General features: G+C 39.8%; 1 protein-coding gene across 1 annotated transcript; it reads right to left on the bottom strand.

The window, feature by feature from the left end:
• Nucleotides 1–811: 811 nt before the first annotated feature.
• Tiprl (TOR signaling pathway regulator) lies at nucleotides 812–20837 on the bottom strand. Its single transcript, XM_048421186.3, has 7 exons — nucleotides 20621–20837; nucleotides 13675–13854; nucleotides 12970–13069; nucleotides 5820–5951; nucleotides 4868–4963; nucleotides 3750–3812; nucleotides 812–1785 (listed from the first exon to the last, which is right to left on the bottom strand). The coding sequence occupies exons 1-7, from the start codon at nucleotides 20722–20724 to the stop codon at nucleotides 1645–1647; spliced, it is 816 nt and encodes a 271-aa protein (XP_048277143.2). The 5' UTR covers nucleotides 20725–20837; the 3' UTR covers nucleotides 812–1644.
• Nucleotides 20838–21285: the final 448 nt, after the last annotated feature.

Raw genomic sequence — 21285 nt, 5'->3', positions numbered from 1 at the left:
CAATTGTTCAACAAGTGGTAATTTTATAGATTATCCAGCTTTTTGTTCCTTGTTAAGCTAATAACAATCTTAAGGCCATTACAGTTTCTTTTGAAGAACTGATTACCAAAGTTCATCCTCCGATTATCCTCAAGTTATTATTTCCATCACTGCATTTTCTAAAACCTGTAGTTATTTTTGCATTCTCTGGTAGACCTTAGCCCCATGAAAAATGCTGTCTCAATCACCAAGGAGATTTGGCTCATATTCACACAAATATAAAATAAGCCACCAAATCGTCTCATTTTAAGTCACCTCTAGATTATTTGTAATACCAAATAAAGTTGTTAATATCTCATAAATGGCTGTTTATCAGGGAATAATGGCAAGGAAAGTCTGTGCATGGTCAGTATAGATGAAATATTTTTTCAAATCTTTTGATAAGCAGCTAGTTGAATTCACATACACTGCACCCGTCAGTATGAAGGACCAACTGTGTTGCATCTCTTCATTATGTAACCCTGTACCACAGACAACACAGTACTCAGAAATGAATGGGGTGCTATACACAGCATGTATGCATGCTTTCTGACTGTTTAAAATGCCCACAGAATGCACGGAACAGAGAGAGAAGAGGGGCAAGAACTCAGAGGTATAAACTAGGGGACCATGTTCATAACTACCTACCAATTTCCATTTGTAATCTGCATGAGAAAATATATCTGCAATATCGAACAGGCTCAAAACCATAAAGAATGAATGAAAAAGATAGATCCTAAGCCATTCTTCAATTAAGTTCTAAGGAAAGCTGAAATAAATAGCAAAACATAGATCCATAATTCCTTATTATTTATTCTCCTCTTACAAAAGACACTTGAACAAATAAATATAAAATGGTATATGTCATATTTAGAAATGGCCAAAGACACATTCTCTTGGCATTCCTCACCAGAATACACTAATAAAATCTTCAGAAACACATTCATCTTTCCTACCACCCACTATTTTTGTCTTAAAAAAAAAAGTCAATTCTTTTACTGCTCCACAATTTTTAACAATGAATTATCAAAATAAGTGATCTAACACTACTCAAAGACAAAGACATTTAAATGAAACATTTTAAAAATACATGTGTGTACACACACACTCTGATGTTGCCCAGAACTCGAACTAATGAATAATACAAGATTAATTTCCTAGGTGGCATATCACAACTCTCCCAAAGTGCGAATAACCACCAGAAAGCCCAAAGCCAAGAGCCAACATAGTACATCAACATGCAGTTAGAATCCTATGAGAGTCACAAAGCATCAGGACTCAGTGGTGGAGTTGACATTTCAGTCTCTTCACAGTGGGAGACGATGTTCCCTGATGGATGCAGGTCATGTCCCCTCCTGAGACACAGATACATCTCTGCTGCTGAGGTCACAATTTGGGGCAATTTAGGAATCCAAATTTAGCTCGAGCATGTATCTCCGGCAGGAAACTGAAGACAGACAGCATAAATGGGAGTTGAGGGGAACCTGCCTGCAGTGCTCTTTTATTTCCCTTTAAGGCTACAGAAAATCTGACCATATGCAAGGAAATTAATTCTCATCATAAAAATATCCCTACAATAGCCAAGGTGTCCAGTCAGGTTCCACACGGAGTATGCTGTACCACATTCTATTCCGAGGGTGTATTTTGTGAGTCCGCAGGGTTAGGATCAACTCTTTCTGGAAATATTAGCTTCTCACAAACTGCTTCCTTGATTGGTAAATATTGTGATATTTCGTTAGGTTCCGTGAAGAGGGAAGGTGGAACATGCTAGGGAAAACACAAAATCCTATTAGTATATTCTTTGTTTTTGTTTGCTTTTGGTTTTTCGAGACAGTGTTTCTCTGTAGCTACATGTTCTGGAACTAGCTCTTGTAGACCAGGCTGGCCTTGAACTCACAAAGATCCACCTGCCTCTGCCTCCTAAGTACTGGGATTAAAAGGTATGCGCCACCACCGCCCGGAATCTTACTAGTATATTCTTAAGAGTTGATCTAGGGGGGCTAGAGAGATGGCTCAGAGGTTAAGAGCACTGACTGCTCTTCCGGAGGTCCTGAGTTCAATTCCCAGCAACCACATGGTGGCTCACAACCATCTGTAATGAGATCCGGTGCTCTCTTCTGGCCTGCAGGCATACATGGAGGTTGAACACTGTGTACATAATAAATAAAACATTAAAAAAATGCTGACTATTTAAAAAAAAAGAGTTGATCTAGACAATTTCTGAAATCTTATAGTTCAAACATTTACAAAGGATGCCAATTTCAAAATCAGGGACATCACATACATATAAGGAGCATCATTAAGTGCTCCCCCAAATAACAGGTATTTGTCAGCCGGACCATGATGGCACATGCCTTTAATCCCAGCACTTGAGAGGCAGAGGCAGGCGGATCTCTTTGAGTTCAAAGCCAGCCTGGTCTACAGAGAAAGTTCCAGGAAAGGCTCCAAAGCTACAGAGAAACCCTGTCTTGGAAAACCAAAACCAACCAAACAAACCAGGTATCTGTCATTACTGAATCACTGTGTTGTGAATGATCTTCGGGGAACTCAGAGAACTCATGTAATTTACAGTGAGTGATACCATTAAGTGCTGAAAGAATGACACACTTTGACCAAATCCTTCCCTGGTTCCTGTTGAGTAACTTGAAAGATAAGTCTTGAATAGAGTCCAATTCATAGTCTATGACAGAAGCTAGTAATTATTCTAACCCAAGTGTATTCTGTATTCAGACAGAAGCAAGTACTACAGGTAAGAAAAGGAAGGAAGGAAGGAAGGAAGGAAGGAAGGAAGGAAGGAAGGAAGGAAGGAAGGAAGGAAGGAAATAATACTTTTGTAGATTTGTAGTTTGTAGAAAGGTACTACCTTCTAAGTCACTCATTAAAAAATCCAAGTACAAAGGAAGGGTTTCACAAGTAAAATACATGGGAAAATAGTGCCAGAATACACAGGTCAGAGTACAGAATGACCACAGTTTTTGGAAGAAAAAGGAATGTGTAAAAATATATACATATAGCTGGGCGGTGATGGGGCACACCTTTAATCCCAGCACTCAGGAGGCAGAGACAGAGGCAGAGGCAGAGAGGCAGAGAGGCAGAGAGGCAGAGGCAGGCAGTTCTCTGTGAGTTCAAGACTAATCTGGTCTACAGAGCAAGTTCCAGGACAGTTAGGGCTGTTAAACAGAGAAACCATGTATCGAAAAACCAATGTGCACACACACATGTATGTGTATATATACACACATACAAATAACATACAGACTGAGCAAGTTGTATTTATGTATTAAGAAACCCGCACATACAAGAACTACAAAAAAAAAAAAAAAAGGCCATGAATTTGAAAGAGTAAGGGGAGGGGGAGGACAGAAAGAGAAATTTAAGGAACTATATAGAATAATCACAAAAAAATGAAAGAAATATTTTTAAAAAATTCTAGACTAGTAAGGTGTTAAGTTAGAGGAACATCCAGTGGCAACAGCTGCAGTTATGGGACTCAGATCATGGCATCTCTGGGACTCAGTTTCTTCAGAACAAATAGTGGAGATCAGATGAAAGACAGCTAAGAGACCCAACAACTCCAAATGCCCGGGTACCTGAGACCAGCTCAGAAGATGCCCTCAACAGACTCACTGTACAGAGCCCTTAGCATGAGCACATTTACAGATGTAAATTTAAATGAACAGGATTAGTGAGATGCCAGATTTAAAACGAATCATTAAAACTCAAGTATTTACCATTAAATTAGCAATTTTGCTCTCTCGTGATGTATATTCTCGTAACATGTAGGTCTTGTCAGCCTATATTTAAAAATAAAAAAAATTACAATATATTTATATACTGATTTTACAAATTCCTTCCTATAAAACAGACTGTCTACATTTTAGGACAGGTTGTAAGAAAAGCATGAAGTCTGATAAAAGCATCTGGCTCTACATTGAGAAACACTTTTAATTATCAAAAAGAATTCTGAAATGCTATTTCCTATCCCTATAAATACAGCAACTCAAGATATACACAGGTAAGCAGACTTATTACCATGCTAACATACAGGCACACGAAGGCTGTCCTTTGATGAGATATATCTATGTACAATAAAATCACAGAGATACCTACTTACAGGCTTTGGGTTTTAAATGAAGTCTTTTTAAGCTATCTTTTATTTTCACTGCCTTCCTCATTTCCAAAAAACAACAAAATTTTTTCTTTTTTTTTTTTTAAATTCTTTTCCTAGTACCACAAACATTTTGCCAAATTCCTTATTTTACTAGAGGCAGGTAGACCTCTGAGTTCAAGGCCAGGCTGGTCTTCATAACAAGTCCCAGAGCCAACAATTACAGAGTGAAATACCCTGACTCAAAAAACAAGACAACAAAACAAACTAAGTTATATAGCTGGTAGTACGTCCAGAAAGCACTGGAGGGCAGCTAGGGAGGATAGCACATGCCTGTAGCCACGGTACTTGGAAGTCTGAGGCCTTTAGAATAACTACCAAGTGATACAAACTTCAGGAGGCAGCTAGAGTGGAATTTCTAACATCAGGACATTCTATAGTAATACTAGCAATAAAGGTTACAAGCTAAGGAGCAGTTTTCACAAAACGTTTGGACAAAGCATCACTCATACCCAGAAAGTGTTTTTAATAAAACATTTTTGATTACTAGAACTTTAAAAAAAGGGGGGGGGCACAGTTTGACAATAACGTGTAGTCAGTAAACTTAAAACACTCAAATTTTTGGGTTAATGGATGACCATTTAACAAGAATCATTACTTGATCTCAAATGCTAAGTGAGCATGAAATAACATAAAGAAGCTTGATATCAGTTAGTGTACTCATTAGATGAGTGCCGGTACCTCATGGTAAAGCCTTGTGTCATTCATTCTGATAAGCACCCCATCAATTCTCAAGAAAAACCGCAACAGCAGAAAAAAGCTGGAAGGCATTACTCTCTAGGGGGATAAAAACAGTACATTAAAATGTTAATGAAAATTAAATACTTTATTTCTTTATGAAAAGAAAAAGAGAATCACTGAAAGAAAGCTAAAAAGATGCTCCCTGGTATATGGTTACATCCTAAAAGCCTTTGAAAATACCTATCCAAGACGCTCTTAAACAGATCTGACCATTTGCTAATATAGCTCAGCAATATGCAAGGACAGAGAAGTGACACGTGTCTCCAGTTGCTCAGCTGTATGTCCATGCACTGTCCACAATCAAGAGCATCACACCACACCCTGATGGCAAGGAAAAGGTTAAGTTCAAAGCCCGAAATAGAGTTAAGAATGAATTTTTATCACTTTCCCAACATAAAGCCAAATAATGATAAGATGAAGCATTCCAAATCAGGGACCAACTAGACAGAGGTTCTCTGACTTAGCTCCACCTGGCCTCACAGCCTTTAGCAGGTTATTTACCATGGTATGTCTCTCAAACTCACAATCATCGGTAACTCCAGTTCCAGGGGATACAACACCCTTTCTGACTTTCAAGGCAAGCAGGTGGTGCATGAGAACAAAACATTCATACACATAAAATAAATCTAAAAATAAGCAAGGCATCCAACAGGCTAACTGCAGACCCTAGAAATAACATTTTTTAGCTACAGTTTTCATTCATTTAAGTTAAATAAGATAACCTATAAAGTAGCCAGGCAACTATATTTTTTTTAAAAAAACTAATATATCCTTATTTTTCATATATTTCATAAAAGCTATTAACTAAGATGTTGTTTAGACACAAAAGAAATTTTACATGTTACAATGCTATGAACAGAAGAATGATCAATTTAACAATCATAATACTCACAATTTTCACACTCAGGCTGGAAACTCCATGATCATGTAATTCATCTTCAAACAAGAGAACTTCTTCAAAAAATTTAATCTGCTCTCTAGCTTTCAATTTCTCTGTATCTATATGATCTGTTGTGGGTACAACCTGGAATACACAATTTTAAATGGAGTTTTAGTATAAAGAGCTAGAGTTGCAAGAAAAATTTACCATACAGTTCTAAATTTGGATATAATTAGTAGACACTGAAAGATTAGAATTTGGGCCAGGCGGTGGTGGTGCACGTCTTTAACCCCAGCACTCGGGAGACAGAGGCAGATGGATTTCTGTGAATTCGAGGCCTGCCTAGTCTACAAGAGCTAGTTCCAGGACAGGTACCAAAGCTACACAGAGAAACCCTGTCTCGAAAAACAAAACAAAGCAAAACAAAAGATTAGACTTTGCCTCCACTTTGAAACTCCTGAAAAACACTATAGATAACTGTTATTCACTTCCTATCAGAGTTCAACTGTACCATCTTCCAGAATATATCTAAGTATTCTGTTGTGAAGATGAAAAAATCATCAACTGAAAATCAGCATGATAGCTCCAGCTGTAAGAGGTAAGTGCAGTTTCCTGCTGATAAAGTATACTTACATATACTCATTTGCAACTGTTAAAATGGCACGTGTATCTTAGGGTTTGGGAAATACGGTGCCTGAAGCAAAAACATGACAACCTGTGCTCAATTCCCAGAATACACATAAAAAGCCTGGAGTGGAGGCTCCTGCATGCAAGGCCAGGACTGGGGATACTGGTAATTCAACGATGTTAATGTAGTTAACCCTTCTAAACTATATATACTTAAATTGTTTTGCTTGTTTTAAAGCATTAATATGCTACGTAGGATACACATGATGACACTATGTTGATAGTCACACACCCAAATATTTTTTTAAACATATTTTTTTTTGTTGATCCTTTTGGAAGCTCAAATCATGCACCCCAATCCCCCTCATTTCTAGTCCCTCTGTAGTTGCTCTTCATGCCTGTAGCAACCCCCAAAAGAAAATTTAAAAAGAAATAAAAATAAAAGTATTAAAACAAAAAAACTCAATAAAAAAACAAAACAAAAACAAACAAAATACATACTTAAAATTTGTTAAGCTGGTAAATTTGAAAACTCATGGACATGAAGCATCCTTTTAGGAAAAGGATCCAGTGTATTAGAAGAAGCGTCTTCCGCAGGCACTGTTCTACAAGAGCTGCTTAGTTATTTAAACAAGAAGACAGCCATCTATAGGTATTTCACTACAGGTCAGGCACATATTGGACATTGAAATTTTTTCATTAATCATATTCTCACATCATCATCTTAGGGCCAACTAACAAATACAAAGCCGGACGTGAATCTAGTCAGGTTACTGCTAGCACAACTTTGTGAGTGGCTTTTTCTTATTTCGTACTATAGTTTAAAGAATAAAAATTAAGCAACCAAAAAGGAGACACACACCCATATACACGCAAGTGCCTCCCGCAACTATAAAACAAGGATTTGAAGGCAAGGACAGATTCTGTTCTAATGCCACATGTTCTGGAACTTTCGCTCTCTATAGAAAATATATTTACCGAAATACACTCTTATACATAAAAGGCTTTTGAACAGTTGTTTTAAGATTTTTTTTGTGTGTGCATGCATGTATGTAAATACACCATGTATATGTGGTGCCCTTGCAGGCCAGAAGAGGACATCAGGTACCTCTAGGAACTTAGGTTATAGAGAACTATGAGCCACCATGTGGGTGCTAGAAGCCAAACCTGGTCCTCTGCAAGAACAAGTGTTCTTAATCACTGAGCCGTCTCTCCAGCCCCTGAAGAGTGTTATGAGAAAGACTTTGGAATTTAAAATGTCAACCAATATGATGCGTACAAATTAAAAATAACAACAAAGGCTGGGCAATGGTAGTGTACACCTTTAATTCCAACACTCAGAAGGCAGAGGCAGGAGGATCTCTAAGTGTTTGAGGCCAGTCTGGTCTACAGAGCGAGTTCCAGGACAGCCAAGTCAATACAGAGAAACTATTTTGAACTCCCCGCCAAGTAAAAATAACAAAAAAACACCTTCATAAATTCCTATGTTAAATATTCCTACATTTAACAAATGGACAAAACAGTAAGTTATGGGCAGTGTGTTATCCAAATCATAGTTTAAATACTACATCTACAAAATGAAGATACTGGACCTACCTTACAATGTTAGTTATTTTGAACACTAAAGAACAAAATTCTAATAATTTACCTGAAAACTTTTCCACTTAAACAGGTTTTTTGTTTGTTTTTGATTTGTTTACTTTATATGTATGAGTGTTTGGCTTGCCCACAAGTGTCAGAACAGGACATCAGATCTCTTGAACTAGAGTTACAGCACCATGTGAGTGCTGGGAAGTGAATCTGGGTCCTCTGCAAGAACAGTAAGTGCTCTTAACGACTGAGCCATCTCTGCAGCCTCAGTCATCCCATTAAAACAACAGAAAACCACATTCATCAACTTTAGACCATAAAGCATTCTGCCATTCAATAAATAATCACCTGTTACCTGAGACTCTATTGAGGTCTTCACTGTGTAAGGGGCACTGCACTAAATACTTTACACATAGAATCTGCTCTGCAACTGTTAGTGTACATTTATCAAAATGAGACTTTGCAAAAGATCAAACTGTGGGCAGTTGACTCAGTAGGCAAAGCCTATCTTAGAATCTCAAATCTACATAAAGCCAGAAAAAATAGTACACGCCTGCAATGCTGGGCCTCCTAGGGGTGGGGACAGGAGAATTCCCAGAAGCTCGCTGGACACAGAGCCTAGTATACATACACATCAGCAAATAAATAAATAAATAAATAAATAAGTAAATAAATAATAGAAAACCTGTCTCAAGCAAGATGGAAGACAAGAACCCATACCCAACAATGTCCTAACCTACACACTGGGGCATATGTTCTCTCTCTCTCTCTCTCTCTCTCTCTCTCTCTCTCTCTCACACACACACACACACACACACACACACACACAAAAGAGAGAGAGAGAAAGAGATAGAAAAAGAGAGCAAATTGCCTTGCCAAGCTAGTGAATGATGATTTGAACCAAAGCCTATATTCTGACAAAGCCTGAGTACATCACTCAACACTACAGTGTGGGAGATCACACTGACACTCCTCAGTAACACCGGAGAAAAAATTGTATCATAGGTGAATGTGTTGGTAAGAGAATACGGAGGCACACAGTTCTGGCTCCTCCTATCAGGCTCCATCTCTGTTGCCTTGGTTCTTGCTATACTTACCGCTAATGCACCTTTTCCTAAGTGAATCCATAAAGCAATCATCACTATTGCATGAGGTTTAAAAAAAAAACAACCCCAATTTCCTTATTGCTGGCAACAAAGTTTCAAATGACCTCAGCTCTCTACAAACTTCAATTAGAGGCAGAGACTACAGTCTGTAAAGTTCTCAAAAGAATAAAAAAAACCACCCCACTCTCTCACTTGACTATACAATGGCACACAGCAAAAATTTAAGGAATGTTTGATGAAATGAATAAATGAGTATACATGTATTTTCTCAAAAATCTTGTTTCTGTACTGGAAGCACACATAAAAAAAGTCTGGAGAAAGAGAAACTAAGGATTAGTTTCAGATGGCATGGTGGCAAACATCTGTAATCTCAGCACTCAAGAGGAAAGAGAAAAAGGCAAGCAGATCGCTATCAGTTTGAGGCTAGCCTGGTCTACAGAGAGCACGTTCCCACTGGTACAGGGAACCACTTACTAAATATAACCCCAGCAACACAGACACTGAGAGAAACAATTAATAAATGGGACCTCCTGTACCTGAAAAGCTTTTGTAAAGCAAAGGACACGGTCAACAAGACAAAACAGCCCACAGAATGGGAAAAGATCTTCATTAACTCCACATCAGACAGAGGTCTAATCTCCAAAATATACAAAGAACTCAAGAAATTGGACACCAAAAGATCACATAATCCAATAAAAAAAAATGGAATACAGACCTAAACAGAGAACTCTCAACAGAGGAATCTAAAATGGCTGAAAGACACTTAAGGAAATGTTCAACATCCTTAGTCATCAGAGAAATGCAAATCAAACCAACTCTGAGATTCCATCCTACACCTGTAAGAATGGCCAAGATCAAAAACACTGATGACAACTTATGCTGGAAAGGTTGTGGGGAAAAGGGAACACTTCTGCATTGCTGGTGGGAATGCAAGCTGGTACAGCCCCTTTGGATGTCAGTGTGGCGATTTCTCAGAAAATTAGTAAACAACCTTCCTCAAGATCCAGTGATACCACTTTTGGATATATATCCAAAGGATGCTCAATCGTGCCATAAGGATATGTGCTCAACTATGTTCGTAGCAGCATTGTTGGTCATAGCCAGAACCTGAAGAAAACAAACTAAATGCCCCTCAACCAATGAATGAATAAGAAAAATGTGGTACATTTACACAAAAGGAGTACTACACAGCAGAAAAAAATAACATCTTGAATTTTACACGAAAATGGATGGAGCTAGAAAACATTATTTTGAGTGAGGTAACCCAGACACAGAAAGACAATTATCACATGTACTCACTCATAGGTGGTTATTTTAAACATAAAGCAAAAAAAGCCAGCCTACAAACTACAATCCCAGAGAACTTAAGACAACAATGCGGACACTAAGAAAGACTTACATAGATCTAATCTACATGGGAAATAGAAAGTAGAAAAAGACAAGATCTCCTGAGTAAATTGGGAGCATGGGGACCTTGGGAGAGGATTGAAGGATGGAGGGTAGAGGCGAGGCAGGGAGGGGAGCAGAGAAAAATATAGAGCTCAATAAATATCAAAAAATAAACAACAAACAAACCCAAACAAACAAACAAAAAACCAGAGAGTGTGTTCCAGGGCAGCCAGGGCTACACAGAGGAACCTGTCTCAAAAAAAAAAAAAAAAAAAAAAAAAGGAAGGAAGAAAGAAAAAAAGAAAAAAGAACCTCCTCCAAAAGATTTAGTTTCTATCTCCTAAAAATAAAAAAATTATACATAGGCAAGGAGACAAGGATTTCATACATGTCCTCACACATCTGGCTAACCATCAACTTATGATATGGCATCCAATTAATTACTTTCAAAAGATGTAGTTTGTGTGCTATGTGTGTCACAGCATGTGTGTGGAGGTCACAGGACAACTTGTAGGAGCTGGTTCTCTGTTGCCACTGTGTAAGTCCCAGGGATTAAGCATGCGTCATCAAACTTGGCAGCAGTGCCTTTATTCACTGCCATCTCAGCAGCCCTAAAGTAACTGTTAAAGGAAGCTGGTTTGCCTTATGCCTGACAGACATGCTCCTTATGCCTGACAGACATACAGACTAAGCCCCGCTTGTTTCACTTCAGTCTCACTATCAGACTTAAAATGTAGCTAGCAGAGACCTTCCAACTCCACGTTCTCAGTGTCCTTGCCACCAAGTGAAGCTCTTGAGCAAGATTACACAGATGCAGCTCAGCACTAACACAACACATTAAAAAGCTGAACTATTCATATAAAAATTCTGCAATGGGTAAGCATTACTGTTTTCTCAATTTAGTAACGAGGTGTCTTGATGAAATAAGCTACCTAAAGGGTGAGGTGTGGGTGGTGCATGACTTTGATCCCAGTACAGGGGTGGTAGAGAAAAAGGCGAATCTTTCAGTTCAAGGCCAAACTGAACTATACAGAAAGCTCCAGGCCATTTAAAAGAAAGAAAAAAGCAACTCACCGAAAATCATACCAGATAGCTGGGAGGGGTGGCACCTTTAATGCCAGCATTCAGGAGGCAGAGACAGGCAGATCTCTGTGCATTTGAAGCCAACCTGGTCTAAAAGTAAGTTCTAAGACAGCCAGGACTGCTGCACAGAGAAACCCTGCCTCGAAAAAAAACCAAAACAATCATACCAAATTTATGCTCACTGAAAGCAGGATATGTTTTCTATTCAACAGTTCTGTGTAACATGAAGGGCCTGCTTGTTTGTGTTTCTGTCCTGTCTGGCCCCCCAGCTGTTCAGTCCCAGAGAAAAATCACACTGAGATCTCTGTAAGTTATAAAGCTGATTGGCCCATTAGGTCTAGCCTCTTACTGGCTAACTCTCACATATTGATTAACCCATTTTTCTGATCTATGTTAGCCATGTGGTTCAGTACCTTTTTCAGTGGGGCAACTCACATCCTGCTGCTTTGGTGGTCTGGGCAGGAGTGGGAGGAATCAACTTCCTCCTCCCCAGAATTCTCCTGCTCTCCTTGCATCATTTCCACTTCCTGTCTGTTCCCCCCCCCACCTACACCTCCTGCCGGGCCAATCAGCGTTTTATTTAAAACATGATTGACAGAATACAGACAATTCTCCCACACCAGTTCTGTTTGTTCCTGTGTAAAACTCTAAGCTACTAGCTAGCCACTTCTAAACCACCTAATAATGCATTACCAAGGACAGATGTTTAACTTGACACTGCTAACACCAAAGCAAAGTAATGTTTTAAAGAACATTGTTTCTAAGCCAGGCGGTGGTGGCACATAACTTTAATTCCAGTACTTGGGAGGCAGAGGCAGGCAGATCTCTGTGAGTTCAAGGTCAGCCTGGTCTACAAGAGCTAGTTCTAGGACAGGCTCCAAAGCCACAGAAAAACCAAAAAAGAGAGGAAAAAAAAAAAAAAAGAAAGAAAGAAAGAAAGAAAAGAAAAAAAAAAAGAACATTGTTTCTAGGCAGGTTCTGGTGTATACCTATAGTTCCAGATGCTCAGGAGGCCCAGACAGGAATGCCTAAGTCCAAAAGTTCAACACCAGCCTCATGAGATTCCATCTCAAAAAAAAGAAAGAAAGAAAGAAAGAAAGAAAGAAAGAAAGAAAGAAAGAAAGAAAGAAAGAAAGAAAGGAAAGAAAAAAGAAAACTGGCTATATCTTGCTATATCCTTCTTTTATTTTCCACTAATAGGTGATTAATAAAACTAAATCCCCTCATATTATGTTCTAAAGCCTGCCACAACCAAAAATAATCAGGATGAAAGCAGTAGGAAAAAATAATAACCATAACTAAAAGATCTAGTGCTGAGATTATCCAAAAGAATTAATGACTCATAAAAGCAGAAAATTCAAATTTACCTTTAACTTAAGAGATTCTCCAAGTAACGTTCCTTTATAATCTGTTGTATAGGTCCAATCATAAGGTTTAACAACTTCTTTGGAGTGTTCACCCTCCGTCCTCAAATACCAAAACAAAAATGATGAAATTTAGAACATATATTATCAGTATTCATATGCACACCAACTTACACCATGTACTGTAATATAAATACCCTACTCATACACATACAATATAAAACATGCTATTAGAGGCAAACACTGCATTCACTAGCATAAAGCCTCTCTGTTTTCTGAACATTTTACTGTTGTCAGTGCTGAAGTAGCCTTTCTAGGTTGTCTTATACTGCCAAAGACATGGCTTACATTTCTCTAAATGCAAATAATTGCTGATTTAACTAGCAAAAAACCAAAACTAAACATTTTTCTTAGTTTTAATACTTCACAAATATTCAATAAAATTTATGAGAAAATGTTTGTCTTCAAAAATAGGAATATTAAAATACAAAGGATTGATGGGATTAAAGGACACTGGAAAGAAAGGACACCTACATAGCTCAGCTCAAACATATTTCAACTTAAATATTCAAACAGTGGTATAAAGTTAACCTTTGTTTATGGCTCAGAAAAATAAGCTTTAGGATAATACAGTTTTAAAATTTAATTCTAATAAAATACACATCTTACTGAACACTTCTTTATGTTTAACCTAACCCAGATTCTCACCTACTTTCCTGCCACTCTTCCGCACAGGCTACTTTAAGCATGCCTTGGTAGTTGTTTACACATCTTAGTGCATCTGTAGCATTGAACTCAATTCCAAAGCCAGAGCCATGCTGGATTCTTAGCACATTGTCTCCAAACATCATTTCAGGGAGGGAAGGCATATGCAGTTCATCAGCTAACCTACACATAAGCAAAGATCAGGGGAGATTATTTTAATTCTCTTATTTATCATTTTACAAACCTATCCCAGCTCCCACTCCCTTCCCTCTTCCCCCCACTCACTCCCCTGAGAGGGTGAGGCCAGGGAGATTATTTTCTCTCCACCACCGTCACTTCTGTTTCCTCTTCACCCCAACCCAATTCTGATTTACAGAAGCATTCAATAGTACATGACTTAATAATCATGCTGTTTAAAACAAAACTATAAAACACTTTCATCAGGTTTGTTCAATCTTTATGGCACTACACTAGGTAAGAGACAGGAGTGACACATGAAGAAAGTAAAGTGAGGAAACTGGTAGGGACTGCTGTTTTAAGATAAGATCTACTCCAATTTCACTACTTGCAAAATTTGATCCTCAAAACCATTCTGTGAGCTGAGGAAAGCCCAGGAAGTTCAAGAGTATTTTTGTATTCTTGCTAGTATAATACCAGTCCTTTATATCCAACGTGCTAGACCACATGCTTCACACATGCCTCAGACAACTGCACTAGAAGATAAAAAATCCAGCATCATAAATCAGTAACACAGACATGTTTGCTAGTATGAATAGTATTACTATTGTTATTTTGACACCTGAAAAGTTATCAAGAAAAATTGAGATTTTTTTTGTTGTTATTATTGTGTAAATAGAGACTTCTGGTTTAAAAAAAAGAAAAAAGTTGGCCTAACAACACATGGCCTACTTTGTCATACATCACCACCTGGTTGATGCTAAGCACAAGTTGCCAGCCTCTAAGTTGGGGCATGAGATGTCCAATTTGTTAGTCCTTTTGGTCCTTAAGAAAACTGGATTTGATGATGGGGATACCCATAGAAACAGCTGACCTGAGCTAGTGGGAGCTCACTGACTCTGGACTGACAGCAGGGGAACCTGCATAGGTCTGAACTAGGCCCTATGAATGTGGGTGACAATTGTGTGGCTGGGGCAGTCTGTGGGGACACTGGCAGTGGGACCAGGATTTATCCCTAGTGCTTGAACTGGCTTTTTGGAGCCCAATCTCTTTGGAGGGAAACCTTGCTCATACTAGATATAGAGGGGAGGGCCTGGGTCCTGCCTCAAAGTAATGTGTCAGACTTTGTTGACTCCCCATGGGGAGCCTTACCCTTTCTGAGGAGTAGATGGGGGGGGGGTGAGGGGAGTGGGAGGAGGGAGAGGGAACTGGGATTGATGTATAAAATGAAAAAAGGTTGTTTTAAAAACTAAAGAAAGAAAAGAAAACTGGGTTTGACAACTATGAACTACAACCAACAAGGAACAATGAATGCAAGGATCCAGTAGCAGCATATATCTTGGTGGTACCACCATCTCTCTAATCGGTCACTCCACAGAGGAAACCAAACTGTACTGAAAACCTTGCCAACTACCTGGGACTGGTGAGGCTATGGCTGTTAGAGAACCTACAACCACTGGTACTTTACTAAGCCAGCATGATGACTACAATATACACTCACACACACCACCACAACCAACAACAACTAAAGAAAAAGAGGTCATGAATTTGAGAGAGCAAATGGAGGATTACATGGGAGGGGTCGGCCAAAGGGGAGGGCAAAAATGATGCAATTATAGTTAGTTTCAATAAATAAATATATTAGTTTTTTTTTAAAGTGGGTTTATAAGTCCCAGTTAAAAGATTTCTTTTTGTTTTTTGATGTCTGAGATTGAACTCAGGACCTTGCACATGCTAGGCACAGGATCACCTAGCTGCAACCCTAGCTTCTGTCATACTAAGTGACAATTACTTATTCACTTCTGGAAAACAAAGCTGCACTGCTATACTCTATGACCCAATCACCTTGGTTACAACCTGAACTGGCAATTCAGGGATGAAAGTTCAACAACTCAGCCAGAGGCAATTATCCAGGGGCTGGCTAGAAACCCTGGAAACTTGGCCCAATATGCTTATTCTGGGTTGAATAATGACCAGTCATTACCTGATTCTCTCCATTCTGAAATCTGAGTGAACACACACAAGCAGCAAGTTCAAGAGACACAGCATGAAACAGAAGAGAAATTGCTAAGCAACAGAAAGAGGAGCGGGAAAGGGAGCAAGTCAAAGAGAAGTAAGGAGCAAAATTAGTAAAGCCTTCCACAGAAACTGTCCAAGTTCTTTTAGACAGACAGATGAACAGGCTTTATAGAGTAGACAAATGTATATATTCCACTGTTTCAGAACTGATCTCATATCATCTTACCTAAAATAATGTCTCCTACACAGTTACCTAGCTCTGTTTTTTATTTATCACTTACCACTAGCTGGCATTATAAAACACACAGTATGTGAGTATATAAAAAATACATTAACATATATTATATGTGTGTGTATGTATATATAAAATTACATTCCTACCACTTCAAAAGACAACAGGTCTCACCTAGGTGTGGTGGTACACACCTTTAGTCCTAGCACTGGGACTAAGCAGACAGAGGAAGAAGCAGATCTCTGTGAAGTCTGGTCTACATAACAAGTTCTTCTAGACCAACCAAAGCTACAACTGAGACCCTTTCTCAAAACAAAAACAAAAAAACACCATAAATCTGGGCATGGTGGTGTACACCTTTAATTCCAGCACTCAGGAGCCAAAGGCTTCTGTGACTTTGAGACCAGCTTGATTCTATATAGTGAGTTCTGGACCAGCCAGGAATACAATAAGATCTTGTCTAAAAACAAGTGAACAAAACCTGCAGGCTTATATCTCTCTCACACAATCTGAAAATACAACTAACACAAGGTTCTGAGCAAGTAAGTACATTTTCCAGAGACCCTATGAACCAAATCTTACTGATTTTAGAAACTTTTTAAAATATGTTTCATAGATTGGTAGTTTTTTTTTTTAAATATAAAACTATCTATTGACCAGTTTCTATAGCAGAATTTACAACAAAGTATGCAATATATAATTGGGTAACATTTTGCTCATCATGTTGTTGACGTTCCTGGCTTCTGCTGAACCAGTAATACAAGATAGAGCACACATTATAAGAAGCGAGAGCAAAGAAAACAGAAGGGACTAGGTGGGAATCTGAGAGGAACAAGAGTGTAGCGTAAGAAGTGTGAGTGTGATTGAAACACATTATGTACAGTAGGAAAACGTCATCATGAGACCCATTATGTAACAACAGTCTTATAGACAGTCAAGAGAAGATTTATGCACATTTATAATCTTTCCAATAGTTTTAAATTTATTTCTAATTAGGCACACCAAACAAGTCTTGGTGTACATATTAAAATCAATTCATTTAAAAACCTGTATGATCAAATGAAATAAGTTAGGTTTTAGAAGGAAGAAATACTGTTCCTTATAAGAAACATCTCATTTTTAGGTCAAAGGCCCATAACAGGTTTTTTTTGTTTTTTTTAACTATCACCTAGATAGAGGATGACTTAATGCACTCCACTCCCATGCTCTGCTGAGCTTTGTGATTGTACATGATATCTAGACCAATAATAGCTACAAAGATAATTAAGAATCTGTCACCTGTAAGAAAAAAAAACTCTTCTGGTAAAAATTTCAACTTCTTAGCAATTTCAAAGTTGGTGATTTAAAAAAAAAAAAGGGTAAAAACCAACACTTGCTTACAAGGCTCTCTAGGCCAATTACATCCACCCCAAGGCCACAATCAAGCAAAACTTTCTAAAAATTTAATCAGATTTATACTTTCTGACTCAGGATAGCTATACAAAATAACCAAGTAGTGAAAAAGCAATACTGAATGTCCAATTAAAAATAAGTGGTTATTAGCCACCTGTAGGCAATGCTGGTGCACACCTTTAATCCCAGCACTCAGGAGGCAGAGGCAGGTGGATCTGAGTTCAAAGTCAATCTGGTCTACAAGAGCTAATTCCAGGACAGGCTTGATAGCTACAGCAAAACCCTGTCTCAAAAAAACCAAAAAGTAGTTATATGTGTGTGTGGGGGGGGAGCAATTTGGGGTGGGGGGCAGGGTTTCTTGCAGTCCTAATTTTCTGTAACTCACTCTGTAGACCAAGCTTGGCCTCAAACTCGATTTGCCTGCTTCTGCCTCCCAAGTGCTAGGATTAAAGGCATGTGTCACTACCACTCAGCTGCTATATTTTCAATAAAAGGAAAAAAATAAATGGTTATATAGCTAGACATGGTGGCCCAAGTCTTTAATCCCAGCACTCAGGGGGGCAGCAGTTGGCAGGTCTCTGAAAGTTCCAGGGCAACAATTCAGAGAGAGACCCTGAATGTGTGGTGGCTCACACATTTAGTTCCAGCACTCAGGAGGCAGAGGCAAGCAGATCTCTTGTGTGTTAAGGCCAGTCTGGTCTATACAGTGAATTCCAGGACAGCCAGGACTATGCCAATCTCCTGTTTCAAAAAGTAAAAAACAATGAATCCACAAGAAATGGTCATACAAACTTGCTAAAAAAAATTTAGGGAAAATGCTTAAGACATATATTAAGACAAAAACTGGACGCATATTGTATACTTCACTTGTTGTGACTGAATGTTTTTAGGATGGTTAACAGTAAGATGGCATGTTTTCACCATGAAATTAGGTAAAATTTATTCTTTACTACTAGGGAATGGAAAATATTAAATGCCTAAAAGATTAAATACAATAAAAGATTGATATCCATAAGAAGATTCTATAAAATACAAGTTTTAACTACTTTCTTGAATTATACCAAATATACAAAATAACAAACATAATCCCACAGGTTTTACTCAATTTATCTGAAAAAAATCTGGTAGTCCTAAAAATACTCCAGTGACATATGTAAAAGAATCACGGCTATCTAAGTTCATCAAATGCTTTTTTGTCTCCCAGCTCTATCAACTGTGCTCTCTACTTGTAGCGCCTGTACTACAGGAAGGTATCCGAGCCAGGAACTAGGCTGGAGATTTAAACACATCAAACACGTACACACACAGACAGGGACATGGGTCATCTTTGAAACAAGAATGCCAACTTTATCGTGCTACAGGAGGCTTACACAGGGATCCTTAACTGATAGCCACATCCCCAGCTCCTGGGATTTTCAGCTGTGAAACCCACCAGAAACCACTCCCTTGCTATCAGGAACTCATGAGGGTCTCCTGCTCAGAGCACAGGAAAACAAGTTGTTTACTCCGTTCACTCCAGCAGGCAAAGGGTCTGAGGCAGGCAAAGAAAGTCAAGGGGCCAGGGACTGCAGCCCCCAACACTTGCTAAAGGTAAAGAGTAACATCAGAAATGAGGTGTTTGGGCCTTGTTTAGGATATTCTGGATTTATGGGCTAGAAAAGCAGTCCTAGGGTTAGAGCACTGCTGCTCTTGCAGAGAGGACTGGGTTCAGTTCCCAGCACTATGGAGGTTTACTGTTAAGATAACTCTCATTTCAGGGGATCCAGTTCCCCTCTTCTCAGGTACTAGGCCCACATAAAATGCACCAAACACTCATACAACACAATAAAAATAAGTCTATTAAAAACATTTTTAATTTAAAAAATTAAAACAATTTATGTTAAAAACTAGGGATTGTTTTACATATGTAAATTTTAAATCTCTAAATAGGATCCTGCCATCATAGCTTAGCCATCAATTGATCAAGTTGAAGCAGTTAATCTTCGTCCCTCCAATCGCTTTCTGGTCTCCTTTCCAGCCCTCCAGCCCTTCAATCCATCTTCTACAACACCTTCAAGAAACTTTCATTGCCAATCATAATGTCCTTTGCCAATCTGGGTAAAACTACACCGGGTGGCTATCAGATAAAACCCAAACTCTAGTACAAAACAGAACTCACTCTCCAATGACACGGAAGGCAATTCTCCAAGCATACTCTGCCAGGTCGCTCCCAAAACTTTGTCAAGATGCAATTCGGGCATTCCCAAATATCTCAGAACTTACTCTGACTGTGGGCTTTATTTGTCTACTCAATTCCTAGACCTGAGCAAGATTCTGCCCAGGCAGGGCCGGTGGTGGCGCACACCTTTAATCCCAGCATCCGGGAGGCAGAGGCAGACAGATCTCTGTGAGTTTGAGGCCAGCCTGGTCTACGGAGTGACTTACAGGAAAGCCAGGGCTACACAGAAAGAAACCCTGTCTTGAAAAAAAAAACAACCAAACAAAACCGATTCTGGCCAGATACACTGATCCACACACATCTCAAATCGCCCTGTCTATAGACATCTTCATCCCTAAAAGGCATACAATTTTAACGGTCTTTCACGAAACTGTGAACTCCTCGGGACTTTATCTTTCATCTTCCATATCTCAAGAGCTTTTCACAATACTTGACTTGCTAAAAGGGAAAAAAACGAAAACTGAAATCGCTCTGGGTCTGTATCTTCATCCTAAACAGTCACCCAGTAATGTAACGGTCTCGCAAACTCTGAAGTCTGTGGGACTTAATGGTTCAGGTTCCGACTCTCAAGAGCCCACCACAGAAACCCACAAGGCTAGAGGCTGAACATAAATGCCATCCTGCCATCGCCCCCAGGCAAACCGGCCGTCCACGCCCAGAAAGGTGGCGCAGGCTTAGGTAAGAAGATAGGAGGGGTGAGGGGGGAAAGGGCCACCAAAACAGCCGCGCTCAGTTCAACCCAGTGAAGCGACGGTTTCAGCGAGCAGGGGTCGCGAGCTGGGGACAGGACCATTTCCTAAAGTTGTCAATCAACGTTCGGCTCAGAGGGACCGAACCTGCGGCCCCGAGAACCGCGTGAAGCTGCACCCAGCCCGCTAGACGCTCTCCGCGGCCCGGCCCCGCAGCCTCACTTCTCCACATCCGCAGACTTCATGATGTGGGTCTTGGACGCCGTCAGCTTCCAGGGCCCGAAGGAGAAGTCCTGGTGGCTGCTCTGGAAGCCGTGGATCATCATGGCAGAGCTGGCGCCGCAGAGCCACTCGGAGCAGGTGCCGGCGGCAGCGGTTACAGTGCGGCCCTCGCTGAAGCGCGGCTCCCGGGTTTGTCCGTTACCATCCCGGCCCCGCCCCCTGCCGCCGCGCCGTGGGCCCGCCCTTCCGCCGTCTCTTCCGCCCCTATTGGTTTTGCTTCCGGGGCCAGCCGCAGGTTCTGCGTCACTCGCGTCTTACGTGAGGACGCTGGGGGCTGGGCTTAGAGCGCCAGGGCGTTCTCACGGGCGCGTGCCTGGAAGTCTTCCGTTAACGTCATCCCAGAATGGTTGGGGAATAGTCTTTCTCGATCCAGAGCTCCAGGCTTCTGTGCCTTACCTACTCCTTTTTTCCTTGTTTTGTTTTGTTTGTTTTGTTTTTTTCGAGATGGGGTTTCACTATCCTGTCCTGGAACTAGTTTTCGTAGACCAGGCTGGGCTCGAACTCAGAGAACCGCCTTTTTCTGCCTCCCGAGTGCTGGGATTTAAGGCTTGTGCCCCCTCCTGGCTCTCACCTACTCCTTACACATGCCTCTAAGCAGGTCGTCA

Source organism: Myodes glareolus, chromosome 5 (genome assembly GCF_982192425.1).
Source record: "Myodes glareolus chromosome 5, mMyoGla1.1, whole genome shotgun sequence".
NCBI lineage: Eukaryota > Metazoa > Chordata > Mammalia > Rodentia > Cricetidae > Myodes > Myodes glareolus.
The sequence above is the reverse complement of the archived record's forward strand: the minus strand, read 5'-3'. Positions and strand labels throughout refer to the sequence as shown.